The sequence below is a fragment of the Ruditapes philippinarum genome, unplaced genomic scaffold (assembly GCF_026571515.1).
Source record: "Ruditapes philippinarum isolate M1 unplaced genomic scaffold, ASM2657151v2 ctg1859_1_1_1_1, whole genome shotgun sequence".
Taxonomy (NCBI): domain Eukaryota; kingdom Metazoa; phylum Mollusca; class Bivalvia; order Venerida; family Veneridae; genus Ruditapes; species Ruditapes philippinarum.
Genome location: NW_026860422.1, coordinates 62289 through 85014, shown reverse-complemented (window position 1 = coordinate 85014; position 22726 = coordinate 62289). Strand labels below are relative to the sequence as shown.

General features: G+C 34.3%; 2 protein-coding genes across 3 annotated transcripts in view; both read left to right on the top strand.

The window, feature by feature from the left end:
- Nucleotides 1-1808, top strand: part of LOC132760013 (putative ferric-chelate reductase 1) — a 32695-nt gene extending 30887 nt beyond the window's left edge. For both annotated transcript variants that reach the window (XM_060751899.1, XM_060751900.1), the window contains exon 14: nucleotides 1129-1808. In XM_060751899.1, the coding sequence (XP_060607882.1) occupies nucleotides 1129-1295 (167 nt within the window). In that variant the 3' untranslated portion in view covers nucleotides 1296-1808. The remainder of the gene's footprint in view (nucleotides 1-1128) is intronic.
- Nucleotides 1809-19054: 17246 nt separating this feature from the next.
- LOC132760010 (neuromedin-U receptor 2-like) lies at nucleotides 19055-20238 on the top strand. Its single transcript, XM_060751895.1, has one exon. It carries the CDS (start codon nucleotides 19168-19170, stop codon nucleotides 20236-20238), a length of 1071 nt encoding a protein of 356 aa, XP_060607878.1. The 5' UTR covers nucleotides 19055-19167.
- The last annotated feature ends 2488 nt before the right edge of the window (nucleotides 20239-22726 follow it).

Sequence of the window (22726 nt, the reverse complement as noted above, 5' to 3'; positions counted from 1 at the left end):
CCCCAGGGGGTCAAAATGCAATACCAACCCAGGTCTTCATATAAGCTTGCTATACGCAAAGTTTGTTAACAATATCTCATTCCTAACTCTAGTTATTGTCCGGAAACCATTTTTCTATTTTTAGTAACGGTGACCTTGACCTTGACCCCAGGGGGTCCAAATACAATACCAACCTAGGTCTTCATATAAGCTTGCTATACACCAAGTTTGATTACAATATCTCATTCCTAACTCAAGTTATTGTCCGGAAACCATTTTTCTATTTTTAGTAACCATGACCTTGACCTTGACCCCAGGGAGTCCAAATGCAATACCAACCCAGGTCTTCATATAAGCTTGCTATACGCAAAGTTTGATAACAATATCTCATTCCTAACTCTAGTTATTGTCCGGAAACCATTTTTCTATTTTTTAGTAACGGTGACCTTGACCTTGACCCCAGGGGGTCCAAATGCAATACCAACCCAGGTCTTCATATAAGCTTGCTATACACCAAGTTTGATAACAATATCTCATTCCTAACTCTAGTTATAGTCCGGAAACCATTTTTCTATTTTTAGTAACGGTGACCTTGACCTTGACCCCAGGGGGTCCAAATGCAATACCAACCGGAGTTTCCACATAAGGTTGCTATATACCAAGTTTGGTTACAATACCTCATTCCAAACTCTAGTTATCGTCCGGAAACCATGATGTGGACCGACCGACGGACCGACCGACCGACCAACCGACCGACCGACCGACCGACAAGCTGACTCCTATATACCCCCCCTAAACTTCGTTTGTGGGGGTATAATTAATTAGTATAATACCAACTTAAAAATTATACTCTTTCGCTTCATTTAAGATATTGTATGTCTGATATATTCATTATTATAGATATAATTTCTTAACTTTTTGTATTAATTTAAAAGGCACTCCATTGACATTTATTACTTTTGTGCAAAACCTCACTCTGGTTTTCCAGAATAATCGTTTTAGTGCAAAATGACTTTAAAATGTAAAAGCATTTAAACGCTTTTAATTCAAATACAATCGCACGGAATTCATGTGACTATATTTTATTATTATTTTTGTTTTATATTTTCCGTTTAAAGAGTATGTAAATCTTTCTATATTATCTTTTAGATAATTACAAATTAAGTGAAGTATCAAAGGAACAACCTAGAAACGGCAAGGTGTTACCAGATGAAACTGACAGTGTATCAAATCCGTCATATATATCACTCTTCTTGTACATCGCTAGCATGCTTGCAATATTAGCAGCCGCGTTAGCATCTATTTTTATATTCTAATATTATTAGTGCACTTTATTACAGTTATATCAACAGCACGATATTTTACACTCTTTGTGCCAATAGAAAATATGAGCAACGTTCGAAATAATACAATTCTCTTAGACTCTTTGTTCCGAAAGTAAACATGATCACTTTTAGCAATGACACAATATACCATATGTTCCGGAAGTGAACTTTGTGACCAATTAAAAATGGCAAAATACATTCTTTGTTCTGTAAGTAAACATATCATCGTTAGCAATGACACAATATACTTTTATTCCGTATGTGAAATAAATGACACAATATTCTATATGTAAATGATTGGAGCTAATTGTCAGCATTCAATATGGTCTCAATAAAGATTCCAAACACCTCTCAGCAGCGATTTACCTTAAATTTATACTGAAAGTGTTTGAAGATACAACATCGGTAGCACCAGCTGCTCCCATCTGTATATTTCTCTTGTACACCTTGAGAAAAGAATCAAAATTCAAATATAAATACAATGTCTATAGTATTGTTCGACAATATTGACCTGGCACTTTTGCATTTGACCCTTAGTTGGTTAATTCTTTAAACGTTAAGATGTTGCTTGAAGTGAACAAATATATCAGTATTCGTTAGATACCAGTGTTTATTCAATGACGTTTACGAAAGTTAATGAAGTTCCAGGTCAGTATTGTTGGACAATAAAATAAGTTAATTTACAAATGGGCATTTCAGTGTCCATGTCTCATTGGTTCATATCTTCTTGTCATATTCCAAAAATAATCTATCATTCATGTTTTGATAACTAATTAGCAACTGACCAATTATTTCGAAATTCTACAAAAAACACTTTTACTTGATGATTTACACCATTTGTTGGCTGTTGAACAGTTTATAGCTTTTTGCATATACTTGATATCGTTGATATCAATCGCAACAAATAGTTGGTTAAATGAATAAGATAAGATTTAGGAAGCCATAGTTTGGACTAATGAATGACAAACTAACAAAGGTAATAGAGCATAAGTTTAAATAATTCCAGAAGCCCTAAAATGAATTTTTTGTGACTTATATCGCCAAATGCCTTGTCACATGGAAAATTAATATCATTTTCAAATTCTTAAAAAGCTTGATCAGCAGTTTCTTTACATGAACTTAAGGATAATTATTTTAATAGCTATAATTTGATTTTACCCAAATACGATAAGAATATCTGAAAGGTCTTTTCCACCCACTCCCGTTTAATATAATTTGTACATATATAATGTGCTATTTTTACAGACACATTGAACTCGTGAATGTTTTGTATTTCGATTGTGAGGTATGTCATACAGCCTTTTTATATTCACTGGTGTCTATCATATTTGGTTGGTAAATGCACTGGGTGATCCAGAAAAAATTGTCATTGAGGTCAAGGTCACTAGTGCTAAAATGAAATTGTCACTTTCGATCACATAGCTTTTATTTATTGACAGATGACCATTGAGATATTTCGATATTTCAGAATTGTCAAACAAAAATCCATGAAGAACTGAAATACAATAATCCTTTCAGACTTTAAAATGAAATAAATAAAAAAGAAACATGTGAAGTAAATTAACTGTTGCAAAAAGAAGACAGACAGAACAGGGGTTGTGATAGGTTGGAATACGCCTTTATAACAGAATTAAACTAAATAATATTTCAAGAAGACAGTAATACTATGTCTTAAAATAAGTGTATTGTCCTAACTGTTCAAAATTAATTAAAATTTTATTTTTGAACTAAAATATTTTAATATTTTTTCATGAAATAATCGTCTGCTGCACCGTTTAGAACTGACATTTCTATGCAATCGGTGATCCTCGGTCTTAATCAGTTTGTTTGTTTACATTTTACTGGTTCCACCAAATTCAACCTAAGGTAGGGTTTAAGTTACCAGCTGTTTGTATATAAAAGCTCGAGTTAGCCGTGCAACTGTCCAAGCCATTTTCATGACCACTTAAATACTTATCAATTGCTATGCCACGTGGACGAGGACGAGAAAAAACAGTGGACAGACCAATGAACCTCTACAGCGTCGCATGCAGCTAGAAAGCGGGCCTGGGAGTAGTGGCAAACATAGGATTTCAGCTCCCTATTAACCACAGCCAGATACATACAGATGGGGATAACATTTCTTGTATTAACGCACCCCTGTAGAATTCTGAGCAAGTGCAGGAAAGCTCGCACAGCGACACGAGGCAGACCGGGGGTAACCAGAGGCAGATGAGCTGGTCGATATGGTTGACGATAGGTTTCTTCAAACTGAGACTGCTGTATGAGTTCTTAGTGATTGAATTCCTTTTTGGGTTGGAAAGAGGGCAAATACCAGAGGCAAAAAACGACCATGCCATGCGGAGATCTCACGGATGTTTTACCTGGGCTAGGGCTTTGAGCCTTATGTTTTTGTGAGGGTGACCCTTCAAAGTTGTAAAAATTTGAAACTGCAACAGAATCAGACGAATGGTGTTGACGCAGTTTTACTACGGATATTGTGTTTTTACGTAAATTCATACACTTTATAAACAGAAAGAACAAATCGCCGGTTATAAAAAAAACTATGCCACGCAGAGGTCTTACGGATGTTTGACTAAGGCTAGGGCCTTCAGCTTTATATTTCTGTAAAGGTGATCCTTCAATGTTGTACAAAATCGAAATCAGACGAATGACGTTGAAGTAGTTGGCCTATGAATATCGTGTTTTTACGTACATATTCGGACATTTTTTAGTTAGACATATTGTTGGAAAAGAGGAAGCGTATTCTGTGGTTGTTTGAGTGTTGGATTAAAATCAGATTAAACAATAAGAGTAGGAGATAAAAATAAATAATAAAGATTAAAATTTAAAATATAAACCTAAAACAACATCTAAAGGCGTTATTATCAATTCCGTGTATAACACATTTACCTTGTACATTAATGAAAATAAAATATCAAAATTGTATTGAAATAAACCAGTAAGGTTAAAAACGTGTATAGTATAAAACTGTACATGATATACCATTACACAATAAGGTTTTGGTAAAACTGTGTTTATAATGGGTTATTTGAGTTATACTATCTATGATAACGGCCAGTTACATGTATTAAAATATGATAAACAAGATCAACAAGGAAAGGCGGCGTTCAATGAATGCAACCCGGGTTTAACGGTCAAACTGTACATAGTAATACACCACCCACGAAAAATTCAACATTAAATTATCCAACACAAACTCAAAATGTTAGGTCTTTTTGTTCCTAAACATATTAAGGTTACACAAAGGTTTAAAAAAGGTATAGTGGAAATTTTGAAACTTCACCTTCTTATGATGAATATAACTTTGTATGTTCGCCACTTAGAAAAGATAAATACTCCTGAGAAAAAAATGCAGAATAGATATAGTTCTGATATCTCAATATAAACACTTGAAATAACACCATTATTTTAAAATGAAGGGTTGATACGTCCCAGTGACAGCTTTGTTCAGCCTAGTTTAAACACAAAGCAACATGAAAGTTTGTTTGTTTCATTTTACGCGTTTTTCCAACAGTTTTTCAGTCATATAGGCGGGTAGTTTCCTAACCATCGTTCCTGGACAGTTACACCAGTACTAGACTACCTTCCTCCGCGCTAAACTACCAAAGCATCTCCCGGGGATCGAACTCACGCCAGAGAGGTAACTGGATTAGAAGTCATCGACTCTAACCCCTCGACCACGGAGGCGGTGCAACATGAAAGCTCAGGAACGTTACCCCCCACATGTACTTCATGACCGAGAAGTGGACATATAACCAACTTATTCTTACCATGTTCCTAAGGTCACAATAAGACAATATTATGACCTAAAACATTCAGTTCCTATATTTTTGGGGGCCAGACATCATCAAATTGACTACAAAGTCACAATAGATGCATGTCAAGGTCCTTTACCGCATAAATGATATGTGAATTTCGTAAGCATGAAGTCCATTAGAAAATTTTATGAATGTGTATTTTAAATGAACAAAAATATTACCCTCTTTCCTAGTTACTATAGCACAAAAACCTTCACATTTGTTTCGTTGAACAGGTTTCAGCGTTATTCTATCTTGCTGATGATGTCGCGTTGAATGGTTGTCTTAGAATATTGGTTCTGTGTGGATATAAGCTTTATAAATCTTTGAAATATAAGTAACGCTGTCAGCAGTGCGCTGCTGCAAGAGACATACATCATAAAGTTAATATGGATAACGCAACAAACATTTGCTTCGAAACCTTTTTTTTGCGTTTTTGTTGTTGTTTTTGTTGTTGTTGTTGTTTTTCAGCTTTGACCCTTACATGTCTGTTAATGTAACTCATGGAAGTTTCACGAAATCGAATTTATCAGACGAAAGATTTTGAAGCAGTTCGTATAAGAATATTATGTTTAAAAGTAAATTTATACACTATATAAACAGCAGAAACAGATCGCCTGTCATAGACAACGACCATGACACGCAGAGATCACACGGAAGTTTACTTTGGCTAGGGATTTGAGCCTTGTATTTTTGTCAAGTTGACCCTTCAAAGTAGTACAAAATCGAATCTACAACGAAATCATACGAATGGTGATGAAGCATTTGGCCTGACTTGAAGCTAAACTATTCTTTTTATATACAGAAAGAATAAATCGAATAAAAACGACCATGATACGCGGAAATCTCACAGATGTTTTACTTGACCTAGGGCTTTGAGCCTTATATTTCTGTAAAGGTGGCCCTTCAAAGTTGTAAAAAATCGAATCCGCAACGGAATCAGACAAATGGTGTTTAAGCAGTTTTACTACGAAAATTGCTTTTAAACGAAAATTTATACACTACAAATTGCCGGTCATAAAACGGCAATGTCACGAAAAGATCTCACGGATGTTTTACTAAGGATATGGCTTTGAGTCGTATATTTCTGTAAACATGACCCTTTAATGTTGTACAAAATCTAATCCGCAACGAAATCACACGGATGGTTTTGAATCAGTTGGCTTACCAATATTGTGTTTTTACGTAAATTTATACACTTTACACACAGAATAAACAAATCGCCGGTCATAAAGAACGACCATGCCTGGCGAAGATGTCACGGATGTTTTACATGTGTTTTGGCTTTGAGCCTTATTTCTCTCTAAAGGGAACCCTTCAAAGTTGTACAAAAGCGAGTCCTCAAAGAAATCATACAATGGTGTTGAAGCAGCTGGCTTACGAATATTGTGTTTTTTAAGTAAATCTATACATTTAATATACAGAAAGAACAAATAGCCGGTCATGAAAAGCGACCATGCCACGCGGAAATGTTTTACTTGGACTAGCCAGTAGGGCTTTCAGCTATATATGACCCGTCACAATTGTGCAAAATCGAATCTGTAACGAAATTATGCGCTCTTTTCTTTTTTGTATCCTTTATCTTTTCTGCTGATTTCTCCTCCTAGGTCTGCCTTTACACATGGTTGACTTATAATACGAATTTAACATTTTCACCTCTCCTTAGTGATGGTATCTACCGGCCTGAAAGGTATGTCTTCGCGTCGTACTTTCGTTTTGTAATATTGCCACAGTAAACACATTTGAAAACAAATTATATGACTCGTGCATTTATTTCCAATGTTTATTAAATTCGGAAAAGGTATAGTAAAAATCAATACAACCAGGAATGAGACAAGTTACCACTATTTTATACCAAATTGGTATATCAAAATCAGGCATTCTCAGTTGGGTTTAAGCCATATTGCTGCAGTTAATTTCTTCAAATTCTTTTGAATTGTAGGTAACTTCACATTTCAATTATAACATTATACATTTTCTTTATCTTTATACATAATAATAACTATGATTTCTTCATATACATTATGGGTAATTTTCATTTGAAAGTAAAAAAAAACAAAAAACAAAAAAACAATGTACATACAATTTTAAGGATTGCTAAATATTTATTTGTTTAAGCTTTCATTTACATACATACATTTAATATGCAAAAAAACTCGTGAGTTTCATGCATAATACTTTCATGTATATCAACAACAAATAACTAAATGAACTTTAAACCGAGTCTGCCATTCTCTTGTAATTTTGTTGTGATTAATGCTTCCGAGGGATCACTTTATTTCCATATTGTTTGTTGCAACATTGATTTAAAAGTCATTTTCTAAAACATAGTATTATGGCTACAAAATGAAAGAAAGACAAATCTTTTAAGTTTGGCAAATTGTCATAATTTGTTACCTCCCTTTGAACAATTAAAATGAATTTATTTACAATTTTAATAGCATCTTTATATAAAATACATGACATGCAATTTTATATTTGCCAATAAAACCTATACTTCACTGGTTCTTTAGTGCGATCTCTACCTAAGTGACCGGAATATCTTTGACTATGTAACTGGTTAAATATGAATAATCAAATAGATTCTGGTACAACTAGCCGTAAAACTGCTGCAATTTTTAACTAGTTCTAGATTGTTGACAGTATAAAAGCCCAATTTTGCCAGAGCTTAATTACTTCACTCTGCAAATATAACAACGCTGATTTTTCAGATTAAATGGAGGTCCTCACATCTCAGTAATTGCTGCATCCTTAAGTTGCATTTCTGTAAGGTCTTGTTTAGACCAAAAATTTAACCATGTTTTTCAGTTACCGAACTGTCTTTTATTGAATATTTATTTGTTGTTATTCAGTGAGATTCTGAATGCTGCGTCGGGGGACTGCATCCTGTGAACGTTGCCTTTGCCTTGTTGATTTTTATTCTTGTTTTTACAAGTAGATGCATTTTCAGTAATATGTTATAGTTTTTTTTATTTTGTTTAAGCTGTTGATAGATTTTGTTAAACCTATAGGAATTCACACACTCTGTGCAATTTAGAGTTTAACATGATCTTTAAATGCGACGTGTCTAGCTGCTGTCAGCATTTGAATGTTTTCAACCCTCTCGGTAAACAATTTCATACTTGTAAGCACCCAAAATATAATTTCAGCGAGCCAATATTCCATCTTGTTCCATAAAGTTGTGTAAATACGTCACACTCTCGCCATAACGTTGAACAAAATATACTACCGCAAATAATTCTCTTTTAGTGGTACCATTATTTTGCTGAGCAGGATTTAGTACTTTACTGCCATAGGCTAAAAATCTGGAAACAAAGTGATCCCTTGGAAGCATTAATCACAACAAAATTACAAGAGAATTGCAGACTCGGTTTGATTGAGTCTGTACATGAGGGATAATCAAAATGTGCAACTTCCCCCACGCCCCCTAGCACCGGCTTGAGCGGTCCTCAATTCTAAACACTTGATAGTGCTGGCATCAATGATCCTAAAGGACCAGAATCATATAACAACACTGAAGTCACATAACACTCTTTCTATCTCATGTTCCTCCCATATGAAACTATAACGAACCGTTTTGGAAGAAGTGAACACCGTGTGCACTTCTAGTGCACTAGACCATATGACCAGACAGGCAAGGGAGAGTGAAACTTAAATTGTTTATTGTATAATTAGTTGAAGGGGTAATCCATTGTTTAGCTGTTGTAAAAAAAACTTTTGCGATATATATGGCCTATTCATGAATATAAATATATAAATAAGTAAATTTTAAATTAACAGTTAACATTAAAGGTGACATTATTTTGTAGCTTAAAATTATTTCTTATTGCAATTATATTTTTATTGACCCGAATGTAACTATAACTAAGGAAATAATACCTCTTAAAAGGCTTATTTATAGAATTAATTATGTTAGATTTATTTATCCATCTCTGTAATAGACGAATCATGATTAAAGTGTTAAAATATGATAAAATAGATAAATGCAGAATCCCTAAAGAAAGCCCAACACGGCAAAATTGAAAATGTTGCAGGCTCGGTTTGATTGAGCCTGTTCATGGACGGTACTGGAAAGTGCAAGTTACCGTCCACGCCCCCTAGCACCGGCTTAAGCAGAATTCAACATTTAAACATCAAATAGTAAAATTTTGAATTTAGAAACATCCGCAGATGTGTTCATACGGCGGTTATCATGGAACCTTCAGTATATAATTTTGGCTGAAAAATGTTATTTGCTCTCTAAATAAATGTAATATCACCTATTGATATGTTTAAAATATATCACCATTTATTTAGTGGCTGTCTAAATAATTTCAACTAAATTATTGTTTATTGTAAGCTGAATTAAGAGTTTTGTATATAAAAATCTGGAAACAAAGTATATAAAGTAGACAATTTTCTCAGTGATATACATTCTTAAGTGAGATACCTGTCTAGTACCTTCCTTTAGTAATTATTGGTAAAATGCCTATTTTTGTCTTCAATTAAGAGGTTATGTGCGGTATTACATTAATTGACAAGTGGCAAGAATATTGATGTCATTTTCATACAATTATATAAAACACTTTCCTTTTGGGACACATCACTTAAATTTTATAAATCATAACTTAAATTTGTTAAAGTCTGAGAATGTAAAACATTACACGTTTATCTCCGTATCTGAAAGTAAGAATTATCAAGTTATATACTAAGGGTGTCAAACAGACTGAAATTTTTAAAATTATGCAAAGAAAGGATAATTTTAAGGTGAGCAGACAAACAGTAAATATGTGGGTGAATTATTACAAAAATTATGGATCTGTCTGTATGCCAAAGCAAATGGTGAAACAAAAAATGTTGAATGATGACCACATTGATAATATTGAATTGCTATTATAATAAGTCTTAGCACTGTAAGACGCAAAGAAATGATGGGATGGGTAAGTTAAAGTACACAGTATTGTCAGACTGTTTGTGGTGCTAATAATCCAAAGAGATTAGATTTTGCGCTGAACTGTATAAAAATAAACGAAAATTTTGACTATGTAAAATATATGATAAACAAGACAGTAAAGAAAAGGCGGCGTTCAATGAACGCAATCCCCACATTATATGTATTCTTTACTGAAGAATCGACAATCAAAGCTATCTAAGTCAGCATAAACTTTGTCCTGCCAATGGATTGGTACAAGTGCAGGCTTTTGATCTGCAACAGACCTAGCATCATGACCAATATAGAGTTATAGAGGTTCACACTTCATGAGGAAAACGTTGATGTTGACAAACATTGAATGTTGTGGCCCCTTAGTAACCCAGAAGCCATTCTCTCAATGCAACTACTTGTTCCTCTCTTGCCTCTTAGCCTGCTGGCAAAGTTGTTTGGATAGGTGGTGGTTGGTTTTGTCGTCGTGGTCAAGAGCAATTTATATCATCGGCTTTTTCAACCTTGCAACAACCTTTGTATTCTGTATTTATCTATTTTGTAGGATGATGTACAGTTACATTCGAAATTCATGGTGAATAATTCCTAGAGATTAGAGCTACCCTGCAAATGAATGCTCTTTCCATTGCATATGAAACTTAACATAGTATACCTGTTGACTTGGCAAAGGGGAACCTCTCTGAATGTCGCCATTACTGCAACCGCTCCAATTACACCAAACTCTTCCTTGATGGCACTATGCATGACAAGCTTTGCTTGAATTATGTTCCATTCTGTAATACCAAGGTTCTTTGCAGTTTGTAAAGTTATAATTGAACTCAGTATCAGCAATCATTGGCAACATCAGCTTTGATGTATCCTGGATAGGGTGTCCAAAAGATTCATGGTCCTCGGGGATAGAAGTTTAGTTGACCAAAAGCATTTTGTGGGGTTTTGAGGGTCGAGGTATCCACTTGCTATCACACATGATTTTCAAGACAATCTTACCGCTTTGGTTGCTCCAATGTCGTACATAGCTGGTCAAAACCATGGTCAACTCTATGTCATGATTTGTTTCATTTGGCGTTCCCTGTGATTGCCATCGATTAAGACGTAGCTGACCTTTTCCCTACAGACATGCTCTAGAAGAGGAATCGCAGTGCCCCCACGCTCCACATATTGTACATATGCTACATGACTTGGTATAATGGCCTTTTACTTTGCACTTCTCACACTTGAATGACCAAGCCTTACAGTATCTCGCCTAGTTCTACGATCATTCCTCTGATTATGTGAAGGACCACCTCAACCACCTCAGGCCCATTATTTTGCACCACTAGACATCTATGCTGGCCTTTGATTATGATTTGAGACAATTGTAACGCTGGTTGAATCTCCTACTGCACTCAATGTCATTGTCCTGCTCTTTATGGGCAATAAATGCTTCTGTTTCTTCGAGGTCCTATCTGTCTTCGGGTCGCCTTGTAAATCTGACAAACTTTCGGAGTCAGCAATCCCTCTCACAAGATTGTCCATGATTATTTCCTCACTACAGTCAAATATGTGATCACAAGCAGGTTCTTTACACATAGCTTTATATTGAGATGCCTGAATTCGCAGACTGACCAAAAAAGGCCTAACGCCCATTCCTAGGGAGTCTTTCTGTTCAATTTGATGCATATCAGACTGGCGTTTTACCCATGCCGGAAATTTCATCTGGCATGGGGGTGCCAGATGAGTCGCGTGCTGTACGATGGCTCGCTTAGGATGACGTCATTTTACCGGTATGAATGAAGTTGTAATTCATACGCAGTTGTAAGAAAGTAGTTACGGTTGTAATGATATAAATTTCCATTGAAATTAAAGATAAAGAATTTAAAATATAATGGAATATGGTAGAATATGCAAGAAAAATATCTGACATATGTTTGCGGTTCGGATCGGAATATCCGTCCCTCGGTGGCAAACATTACCCTGCAGATAATGCATGATGTCCGTATGGGAACAATATCACAACAGTAAAACAAAGTGGTGGACAGAAAGTTTTCAGTGATAGCCATTCCAGCTTTATACATCTCCCACTGTCTACTGAATGCTAACCATTGATCCGGATAACATATTGCACTTATGGTGGATGGGTCCAACTAAAGCTTTGGTTTTGCCGCTGACTGTGCTTAGTGGACTGTTTTGTCTTGGATCTGAATTCAGTAGTTAAGGCTGCGGCAAACGCTTCTTCCAAGTCCTGAGATTTATGGAGGTTGCGTTCATTGAACGCCGCCGTTTCTTGTTGATCTTGTTTTTCATATTTCAATCACACCCTTCTATTGGGCATTATAGACATAACATGATGGGTCTGTCTGTAACTTTGCTGAGTATCCGTCATAAAAAAAGCTTGAACATCCTCCTTTATATCTTAAATTAAGAATGACTGATACCTGGATCATTTTTTTGTTTGTTTTGGGTTTTACGTCACATCGACACAGTATAGGTCATATCGCAACGTTCCAGCTTTACTGGTGAAGGAAGACCTCAGGTGCCCTTCCGTGCATTATTTCAGGCACGAACGGGCACCTGAGTAGAACCACCGACGTTACGTAAGCTAGCTGGATAGCTTCCTCACATGAAATAATCCAAAGTCCCTGTCTGGATTCGAACCCACAGCGGTGAGAGGCAAGTGGTTTGAAGTCAACGACCTTAACCATTCGGCCACGGACGCCCCTTGGGAACATACATAAACATATATACACATATAACATGATTTGTTAATAACATAAGGCAGATTATCAATAGGCAATGTTTATTTGGTATTCTTTGGACGTTGGTGTAATTAATTTCATAACAAGTATTACGAAATAACCCCCCCCCCACACACACACAAAAAACAACTAAAACTTCATTTTGCAATTTATCTTAACATTAAAAAACATATAATGCATATATTAAAGTGCATATATAAAAAAACAACACCAAAATACATGTGACTGTCTCAAAAATTGGAAATTGAAAGTTTTTTCGTATCTTTTTGTTAAAAGTCATGTCTGTTTAAGTTTTCTAGTGGCCCAGGGGCTACTTATCCACACAATTCTTAATCCACATTTTATATTCAGCCATACAGTAAGTCTACAGCATCACATAGCTTTTAATCTAAGAAATGTCATATTTCTAATCAATCACAGAAAACAAAAACAAGTTTGCCTTGTCCATTGTTTTAACACATTCAGACCAACACTTTTTTCAGATGCAAGACATGGCAAAGTACTTAAAGACCCCAGTCCTGATTTTAGTAATGGTAGCTTGATTGATCTTTGCCTTATTTGTATCATTGGTTACTTTTCCATTGATCAATCCAATCAGTTCATCAATCATTAGAGCAGAGTGAATCAGATTTTTAGCGAAGTTTTTTGATTCAGGCTCTCACATTTAACTCTAATACGTAAGGTTGTATAGTGCAAACCTTTTACTTGCAAACTCTTTCATACTTTCAGAACCTTTTCCTTATACCTCAGCAGATGTTAGCGTCAAAAATCCGATGTCTGTAATCTCGCATTTGTTTTTTTTGTTGATAGTGGTGTGGAAGGTCGTGATACATGGGCATTTCGTCTTGACGTGGTTGTTGCGTCATCACATCACATACAGGTTCATTAATATTGAGCTTCTATCTTAGCGTTCAGGCGCTGTTCCATGCCAGCAATATCAATCTGTTTTACCAAGTCTTCAATTTTCTTTAACAAAATCACAAATAATTCCAAATAATTCCTGTCTACAATCTGGCTCTGTTTGACTTGTATTGTTCTTAATTTATGTGACAATTGTTTGTGTTTGTCGGACATAAGTCATTTTTCTCGGACAGCAATACAATTTCGGTTACGCTGGGGTCGATATCGCATGAAGCATCTGGAACGTGAAATGTCTTGGGACTCTTTGTTGATCCGCAGATGTGTTCATACGACGGCTATTATGGAACCATCAATGTGACACTTTCGTTCCATCCATGAAAAGCGGCTTATTGTCCCCAAGTTAAGAATACGTGTGTTTTAAGGGCGGAACTAAATTTAATGTAATTTTGAAAGGGGCTTTGTTTTATTTTCCTATAGAATTGTTTCTTCGATTTGTATTTAAATGTCGCTTCTTTTCAGACTTTCAAACCAAATGACGATAGTTTTTTCTTCAAATTAATGCGGAGGCGTTAGCATAGAATTTTAGTACAAAAATTGCATTTTTCAAAGATTTGTCTGTACCATACAATTTTACAGTCTGCGTATTGTTAGAAAGGGTGCGCCTTTCCTTGATGATCTTGTTTATCATATTCCTTATAGCCAATTTTGATACCATTAATGTTTATTTTTGTTTAAGTATCAATAGAACCAATATTTCTGCACAGAGTAGAAAGATGCCTGAAACCACTTTTATAATGAACTATTTCAAGAATTGCCCGTTTATTTTAACACATGATTGTACATTTGCATAGAAAACGTCAATCCATTTTTCAAAGGAGGATTCAAATTAACAAAAGCCTAACGATTTATATATATTATCTATAGAATCGAAAGGTTTTCTCAAACTTAATTACTAATCCTGGTATTTCAATTTGTTTGCCCCCGAAGGACGGTATATATAGTAATCGCTCTGTCCGTCCGTCCTTCCGTCCCTCCGAGCTTACCTATGGATACTTATGTGGCTTGAGGAACAATATGTTACTGTTCATTTTCTGTGATGTCACATATTCTGTAATACTTTTATGAGGCTATTATCCTTGAAGTGGCTAAAAAGAACAAAAGCCAACAAATAATAGCCACGTCATTACTTTCCCGTTCGAACTGTCGTCCTTCCGTCCATTCGGTAATCTTATCCGCGCTTCATAACCAAAATCGCTTTGGGCATTTCATTGAAACTTTACAGTATTGTTTGTCACCATACCTAGTTATGCATAGTATTTTGATTTTTGAAAATTCAAGCGAAATATCAACATACTATGCATAACTAGGCATAGTGACAAACAATCCTGTGAAGTTTCACGACAATGCCCCAGCGGTTTTTGAGATGTAGCGTGGACAAGCTTTTTTTACTCGAAAAAAGACCATCAAGGGACCATAACTGTGCCAAAACAAAAGATACTGTGCAAAACTAAGCATGGTGACAAACAAACCTTTAAAGTTTCATTGAAACCCCCATCAGTTTTGGTGATGAAGCGCGGACAAGCTTATTTTACTCAAAAATTGACCATTAAGGGGCCATTACTGTTAAAAAAAATCAAGCTTGGTGTTTTTCAATCCTACCTGTCAGTATACAGTATGCTAGGGGGCGTGGACGGTAACTTGCACTTTCCAGTACCGTCCATGAACAGGCTCAATTAAACCGAGCCTGCAACATTTTCAATGTGTTGGACTTTCTTTAGGGATTCTGTTTTTCTCTATTCTATTTAATCACCCTTAGAATATGTTGCCTGTATGTTAATTGTGTATTTTGACAGCTAATCTCTTTGTTTTTTTGTTTTGTTGTTTAACAGTATTACAGTACTATATATCGGTGCGCAGTTAACTGAACAAGTGTTCCTGGATTCTGTATCAGTACCAATATATTCTCCACGAGCTAAGCGGATGGGATATAAGTAATATAATGTCTGCGCAGGATCACCATATACGGATCCTGAACACCTGAAATTATTCAATGCCTAAAATAGAAGTTAACAGTTAACTCTCTAAAGCCATGAATAGAATCGAAGTTACAAGTTGGTATGCATATAATTATGGCTTACAGTTTTGGAGAAAACTGAAACAGGTGCAAAGAAGAGTTACTTTTACAAAGTATTTAACAAATTGCGCCTATCAAGAGTCTCGTAAAACATTATTTTTCCATTAATTTTACAGCAAAGCCTGTACAGTACGATATGTGTTAAATTTATTGTGAAACACAATCAAAACACGTAATAAGATCTTATAGCTTATGAAAACTTGTGCAAAACGATTAATTCATGTCAAGTAGTGTATCATCCATACACCCATCCCATTTGAAATGATTTAATTGAGGGCATTATTTGAGGACTTTGAAGCAAAAATATGTCCTACAGAAATATTGTTAAACAAGTTACATGTATTTAAAAATTGATGGGACATAATGTCTTTGCTGCTACTGTGCATCGTATTCAACGTGGTAAAGGTGCTATACGAAATCAAACAAACAAACAAAACCAGACATGTTTGATATTTTGTGTAAATTAACTCAATGCTTAACATAATTCTAGAAATCTGAAATAGAAGGGAAACATTATTAAAGAACCCAACAATACCGGGATACCTTTGAATTTTTAGCCAGAGGAAACCATCTATACAAAGCATTAATTGACATGGTGATTTTTACAAGTTCTCCGAAGCATTTACAATGTTGCGCTTCTGCATTATCTGAATTATCTTGAACTTGTAATGCAATCGTAAAGAAGATTTTTGTTACAACAATGTACAAGCATGGTAATATAACACTATATGTTACAGTAGTGAAACAGAAATAGAACAACATCAGGACAACCACCAAGGCTTGCGCACAAACACCAGGAAAAATACAAATAAACTCTTATTACAACTGTGGCACGTAACTGTTACAGGCATGACATGCAGAGGCAATGGTAAAACTTTATATACTTATCATAATGCATTAGGATGGTCATATCTTAAAACAATCTTTCAGTGACCATAAAAATAGTTCTACAACAATGATTTAAAATATTGAAGGAGACCTGTTTTTTTTTCTCGGAAATTGGTAAAGTTACCTTTCCTTGTAAATGCTAATTTAAAACAAAATTCAGAACACATAGATAGATACACAAAATAATAGCTTTGAGTTTTAAGGAAGGTGTAAAACAGGCTTTGATTTGCCTATTTGGGTTTTGATGTTTCGATAAATCTAACGGTTTGTTTTGCCTCGTTTTGAAATTCAACTTATTTTCGATGATTTTCCCATTCATTTGAGATTTTAATTTTGTTTGTTTTAATAAATTCATTAAAAATATAAAGCAAATGGAAAGTTATATTAAAATACGAACTTCGTTTGCTGGTCTTGAACCGGATTTAGAATCACATAGCGGGGTTATAATCTAAAAGTAATCAAGACAATTGTTTGAAATTCGACTTAAATTTGATGTCACAACAACGTCAATTTAACGTTGTTTAAAGGTATTTGACGTCGTGCCATATATTTAACGTATATCTAACGTTGATCTGGGTACATTATATATAATGTCATCCGCAAATAACTTTGGTTTAGGCCTACTTTCGATCATTTTAGTAGGGCCTATTGATAACACTGGTCATTGTTTACAAGAATGACCTTTAACTGTCAATTTTGCGGTGCTGTTGCTAATGCTGAGAAATCCTTATTCGGGATGAAACTTAAGTTAAGTACAAACAAATTCATATAATGATTCAGTATTAGGTGATTTAGGTGGATTCCCAATGCATATTTAATAATTAAGAGACTTTTACGTATTTGTGCTATTTCGTGAATGATACAGTCACATTATATAGAAATTGTACAAAATTATACCTGTAAATGAGTCTTTTAAGTACAAACAAATTCATGTAATGATTCAGTATTAGGTGATTTAGGTGGATTCCCAATGCATATTTATTCAGCAAAATGCTGCGTTAAGTATTTGGTACGTTTGTTTGATTAATCAAGAAATGAATATATAAAACGTTGCTATCAAACGCTTGTTTATCATGGCAGGTTATGGCGTCTGGGTTTGGTTATCCATTTGAACAAAAGGAAGCAATAAATAAAACAAATCTAGTTATTTATGCGAAACGTTTTTGGGAAAAAATGAATTTCACTCGTTACTAATATTTTAAAGACATATCAATTTATAAAGCTTATATTTCTACAATAACAACATGTAGGAAGCCGAAATTAAACAAATAATTTATTTTAACAAATTATTAAGGGCCATTTCATCGCAAGCCCATATCAGAACAATAATGTAATCGTTATGAGATAACATGAGCTGTAATGAAATAGTTATACAAACAACATAATGAATTACTTGCACTTGAACGTTTAATAAAACATAGAGCATTAGAACGAACATATATTCTTGCAGCAGTAAAATCTATTGTCGTGTTAATTTTGCGGTCAGAATCTAAACAGTTCTTGCCGTTTCGTTTATCTAACAACTTGTGTTTATTGCACACGATACTTGGCCTCGTTTAAATAAGCGAAAATATGACGTCGCTTTGCTACCGAACTAGAGTTAAGATATATCTGATTCACTAGATAATCGGTCAATTTCAGTGTAGCTGCAAATGCTGATCAAGTTGATATAAAGGACATATAATTGGGCTTGGTCACTTGGGTTTATCACAACCGTCCAAGAACACACCCAATAACATATTTTTATGCTAAAATTTTTGTTTCAAGAAACATTAAAGTTTTGGTATCTTGTCAGAGTTTCCAAAAATACTATTGATACCCTTGACCAAAAAATATAATAAATTGGTCCTTCTGGTTCATTGATTCAAACACTTTTTCATTATCCCTCACGTACAGGCTCATTCAAATTAGTTTGCAATGTTCAGGTCAATCAGACAATACCAAACACATGTAAACTGACATTGATATAATAGAGGTATGTATCTAAACCTTACCGTTTACAGAAATGCTCATTTTGATCAGCTCAATTGACTTATACACAGATGAAAACAGGTTGACAGTCATTAAAAACAAAAATAAAATACATGCTTGTATTTCTTCCTACATGTTGTTATTGTATAAATATAAGCTTTAGAGTATAGAGCCATGAACAGGCTCAATCAAACCGAGCCTGCAATTTTTTACAATTTTGCCGAGTTGGGCTTTCATTAGGGATTCTGTTTTCCTCTATTCTATTGTATTAATTTTATATCTTAACTTCTTATCTTGTATCAATAATAAGCAACCACGACTAGCCTTGACATTCTGAATCGAATCGATACTGCCTTAATGTAAAAACAATTCTTATACTACGCAGTGTTACGTTAATAAATGCTCTAATGTCACGTTTTGTTTTTCCGGATACATTAAAATACTGCCGTGATCTGAGTGCTTCATTTTACAGAAGAAATTTTGTACACAATACAAGAACAAAATTATTAACGGAGTAAACATATTTTGCTTTTTGAATATATTTGAGTAAAGTATGAACTATCTAATTGCATCGTTTTCAAATTATACAATTTTAAGGTCAAACCAGTCGGATATTATTCAAAAGTACCGTGAATACAAAATAAAAAGATGCATTTGGATTATAATTCCACCAATTTTGTTATTTCTTGGAACCATAGGTAATTGTTTAACTATAATCGTATACACAAAATCGTCATTGAAGACAACTGCTATGGCTGTGTACCTGACGGCTCTTGCTGTGTCAGATATAATTGCATTATACACGGGCTTCTTCACGGAATGGTTGACCATAGCATTTGATTCTAACATCAAAAACTATAAATCTATCGGATGTAAAATTCACTCCTGGTTTTTGTTTACATCAGTTCAGTTTTCGGCTTGGGTTATTACAATAATAACTGTTGAAAGAGTTATATGTGTTTGGTTTCCATTTCGAGCACGGCGAGTTGAATCTAAAAGATATGCTAAAATAGTTGTTGTTTGCCTTTGTGTTATGTTGATGATATTAAATTCTCACGCACTCTATGGAATAGTTTACAGATTTGACATTGAACCGATTTTCCCGTCATGTGCGGCTTCAAACGAGGACTATCGTTACTTCTTTCAAAACATTTGGCCATTCATTGACTCAACGGTTTACTGTTTTGTTCCATGTACATTAATAATAATTGGAAACTCGCTTATTCTTTATAAACTGAAACAGAAAATTCCACACTTTCCTAAATCTGAATTGGAACATTGCGACTTCAGAAGAAACTTTAAAGTTGCCCGAAAACGGAAGTCATTGTTTCCGCTGATCTTTTGTCTTAACACCGTTTTTGTTCTGACTACAGCACCAATTAGTATTTATCAAGTGGCTTTAAACTTTACTCATGTTTCTGACATTGAGATACATTCTTTGAAGTATAATCACCTGTTTCTTTGTTGGACAATGCTTTTAATGGTCATGTTTTTAAACCATTCTATTAACTGTTTACTTTACTGTTTGACAGGAGCAAAATTTAGACGTGAAATAGTGTTGATATTTTGTAATAGATACATAACGTCATTAAGGCGTCATCGCCAGCAGAACGAACATAAATAGAATGGTCAGGCAGGATTCTGCGGCAGAATCTCTCTCCAACTGCAAGTTTTATTGATTTGTGATTAAAACATTTACCCAGGAGAACGCCTTATTTCATTCTACTAGATTTGTACTAGTACTTCATTGTTTAACTCAAATGCGAGAAAAATAATATTAAAAATAGTTTCCACTAAACTTTGTAGAAAGCAGTTTTGTAAGACCAATATATAATTGAACGCATGCGTCAGGAAAAGTCAACCAAATTTTCTGCGAAATGTTACTGATTGTGTGTGAATGTATTTCTTCTTGTAAAAGTGCGCAACATTTTATTAAAAAGGTATATATGTGAACAAAAAACAGGTAATTTTTACACATTGCATGTATAATTGTTTACACGCATGAATCTAAGTTTTGAACTTCTGCAAATCTTTTTATGTCCATGTCATATATCACAGTGGCTGTAAATTGTCGTGTAATTTTGTTGTCATTAATACTTCCGAGGAAGCACATTATATCCAGATATTTTTACTTCACAATAGCAGGTCTCAAGTGCCGTGTGGCAGCTTAAAATGTTGCCCCGTTGTTATAATAAATATATATAAATAAAACCTTACGTCTTCAGTTGTTGAGTTAGTAATAGCCAGTACTCGACGAGGGATATAAATTCAATTTGCTTGTTTTCTTTGAATTCGTTATCAGTTACAAATTATTTCCTATAATTCAATCATTTATTTGTTTTCTTTGAATTCCTTATCAGTTACAAATTATTTATCATTTTAGTGATAGCCTGTCCGTGCTCTGCCTTGTGCCCTGTCCTGTTTTTGTTTTGGGTCCGCCTGGGCTCCACGCCACTAGTTCTTGTTGCTGGGTCGTGTGGGGGTTGCGTTTATTGAACGCCGCCTTTCCTTTTTGATCTTGTTTATCATATTTTATACATACACAAGAAGAAAATAAGTGATTTTATGATTTATATGATTGCAAATTTCGAGCAAATTTGTGCAACTGTGCATGCTTCCGACATCTTCATTGATTTTAATGAAATTAGATGACAATATTCGATAAATGGATAAACGGTAACATTTTTTTGATGAAAATATTTAGAATCGTTTAAGATGAATAAAAATGTTTGCTTCTACTTATTATTGACGAGCGTTCAAAGTAACTTTTTTCTATCTTAATTGTGATAGACTAGCCTTGTAAGCACACTCAAACACAAAAATGTACTTTAACAATTATCCTTTCTGCATATTGTGTGTGATTATACATGTATATTACATACAGTTAAGAGGCACGTTATGCCTCAGAAATATTATTTATTAAATTCTTTAGAAATGCCATTTATGTGTAATAATGTTTAATAATAGATTTGTTAGAGTATGTTAGATGTTTAACAGTTGAAATCAAAGGGCTGCAGCTCTATGGTATTTTCTGATCTTTGCAATCTAAATCATACTGACTATCTGTATGTACTTTCCTGTATAAGTTAATTTTTATATACTATAATTCATCTTACGCAGCGACAGCGTTTTGATTTTCTTCTATAACAGTTTGAGATTGATACAAATGGAATTTTGCATGAAAAAAAAAATAGAATTGCCTCGACTAGGATTTGAACCATAGGCCTCTCACACCCTCAACGAGACCGCTTACCTCTGCACCACGGCGAAGTAATACATATGTACCTTGAATAAAAACGAATACATTATGTAATTCTAAATTGAGAATTTCCATTTCGTGTTTGCAATCCTTATTAATTTCGAGGTATATTGTTCACGATAAACCTGTTGTTTAACACTGGTGAAAATAATTTAACGAAAATCTTCTCGCCAAAACAGTCCGACATGTATATATTCCACTACTCGACAGTCAGATTTATTTGTGTACTACGCTCTGGAGTATTCATTAATCGACATAGCCAAAAATAGCATTTTCATTGATTAAAATGATATTCATGATAATCCGAAGCTTTACGGAAATAGCCGAACATTTTTCATTGGGTAAAAATGATATTCATCCGCGAAATTTGTGATTGTAACCTCATATTTCTATTGACTAATCTAAACTTTTAATGCACTGTAATTTGTTAAATGCCTACATTAAAAATTATTCTTTCTTTTAAATTGCTGGTTTTTAAGCAGTTTTGAGTGAGAACTACTTTGCGTTGTTAGGACTGTAAGGAAATTTTGTGTTAGACCGTGGATGTTAGCTATGTATTTACTGATCTTACGATCAGAAAATACAAAAAGAAGCGCTGAATGTGCAGTAATGTGCCATAAAGGTAGGAAAATGTATACAAAGTACATGTAGTATTTTGACTTCTATACAAAATACTAATTCTTTTTAATCATACAATTTGTCAACAAAGCAAAAGAAACAAAGATAGTTTAATCTATATGGTAAATGAGTATTTTTGGAAACACTGACAAGATACCAAAACTTTTAAGTTTCTTGAAACAAAATTATTAGCTTCAAAATATGTTCTTTGGTGTGTTCTTGAATCCAATTGACC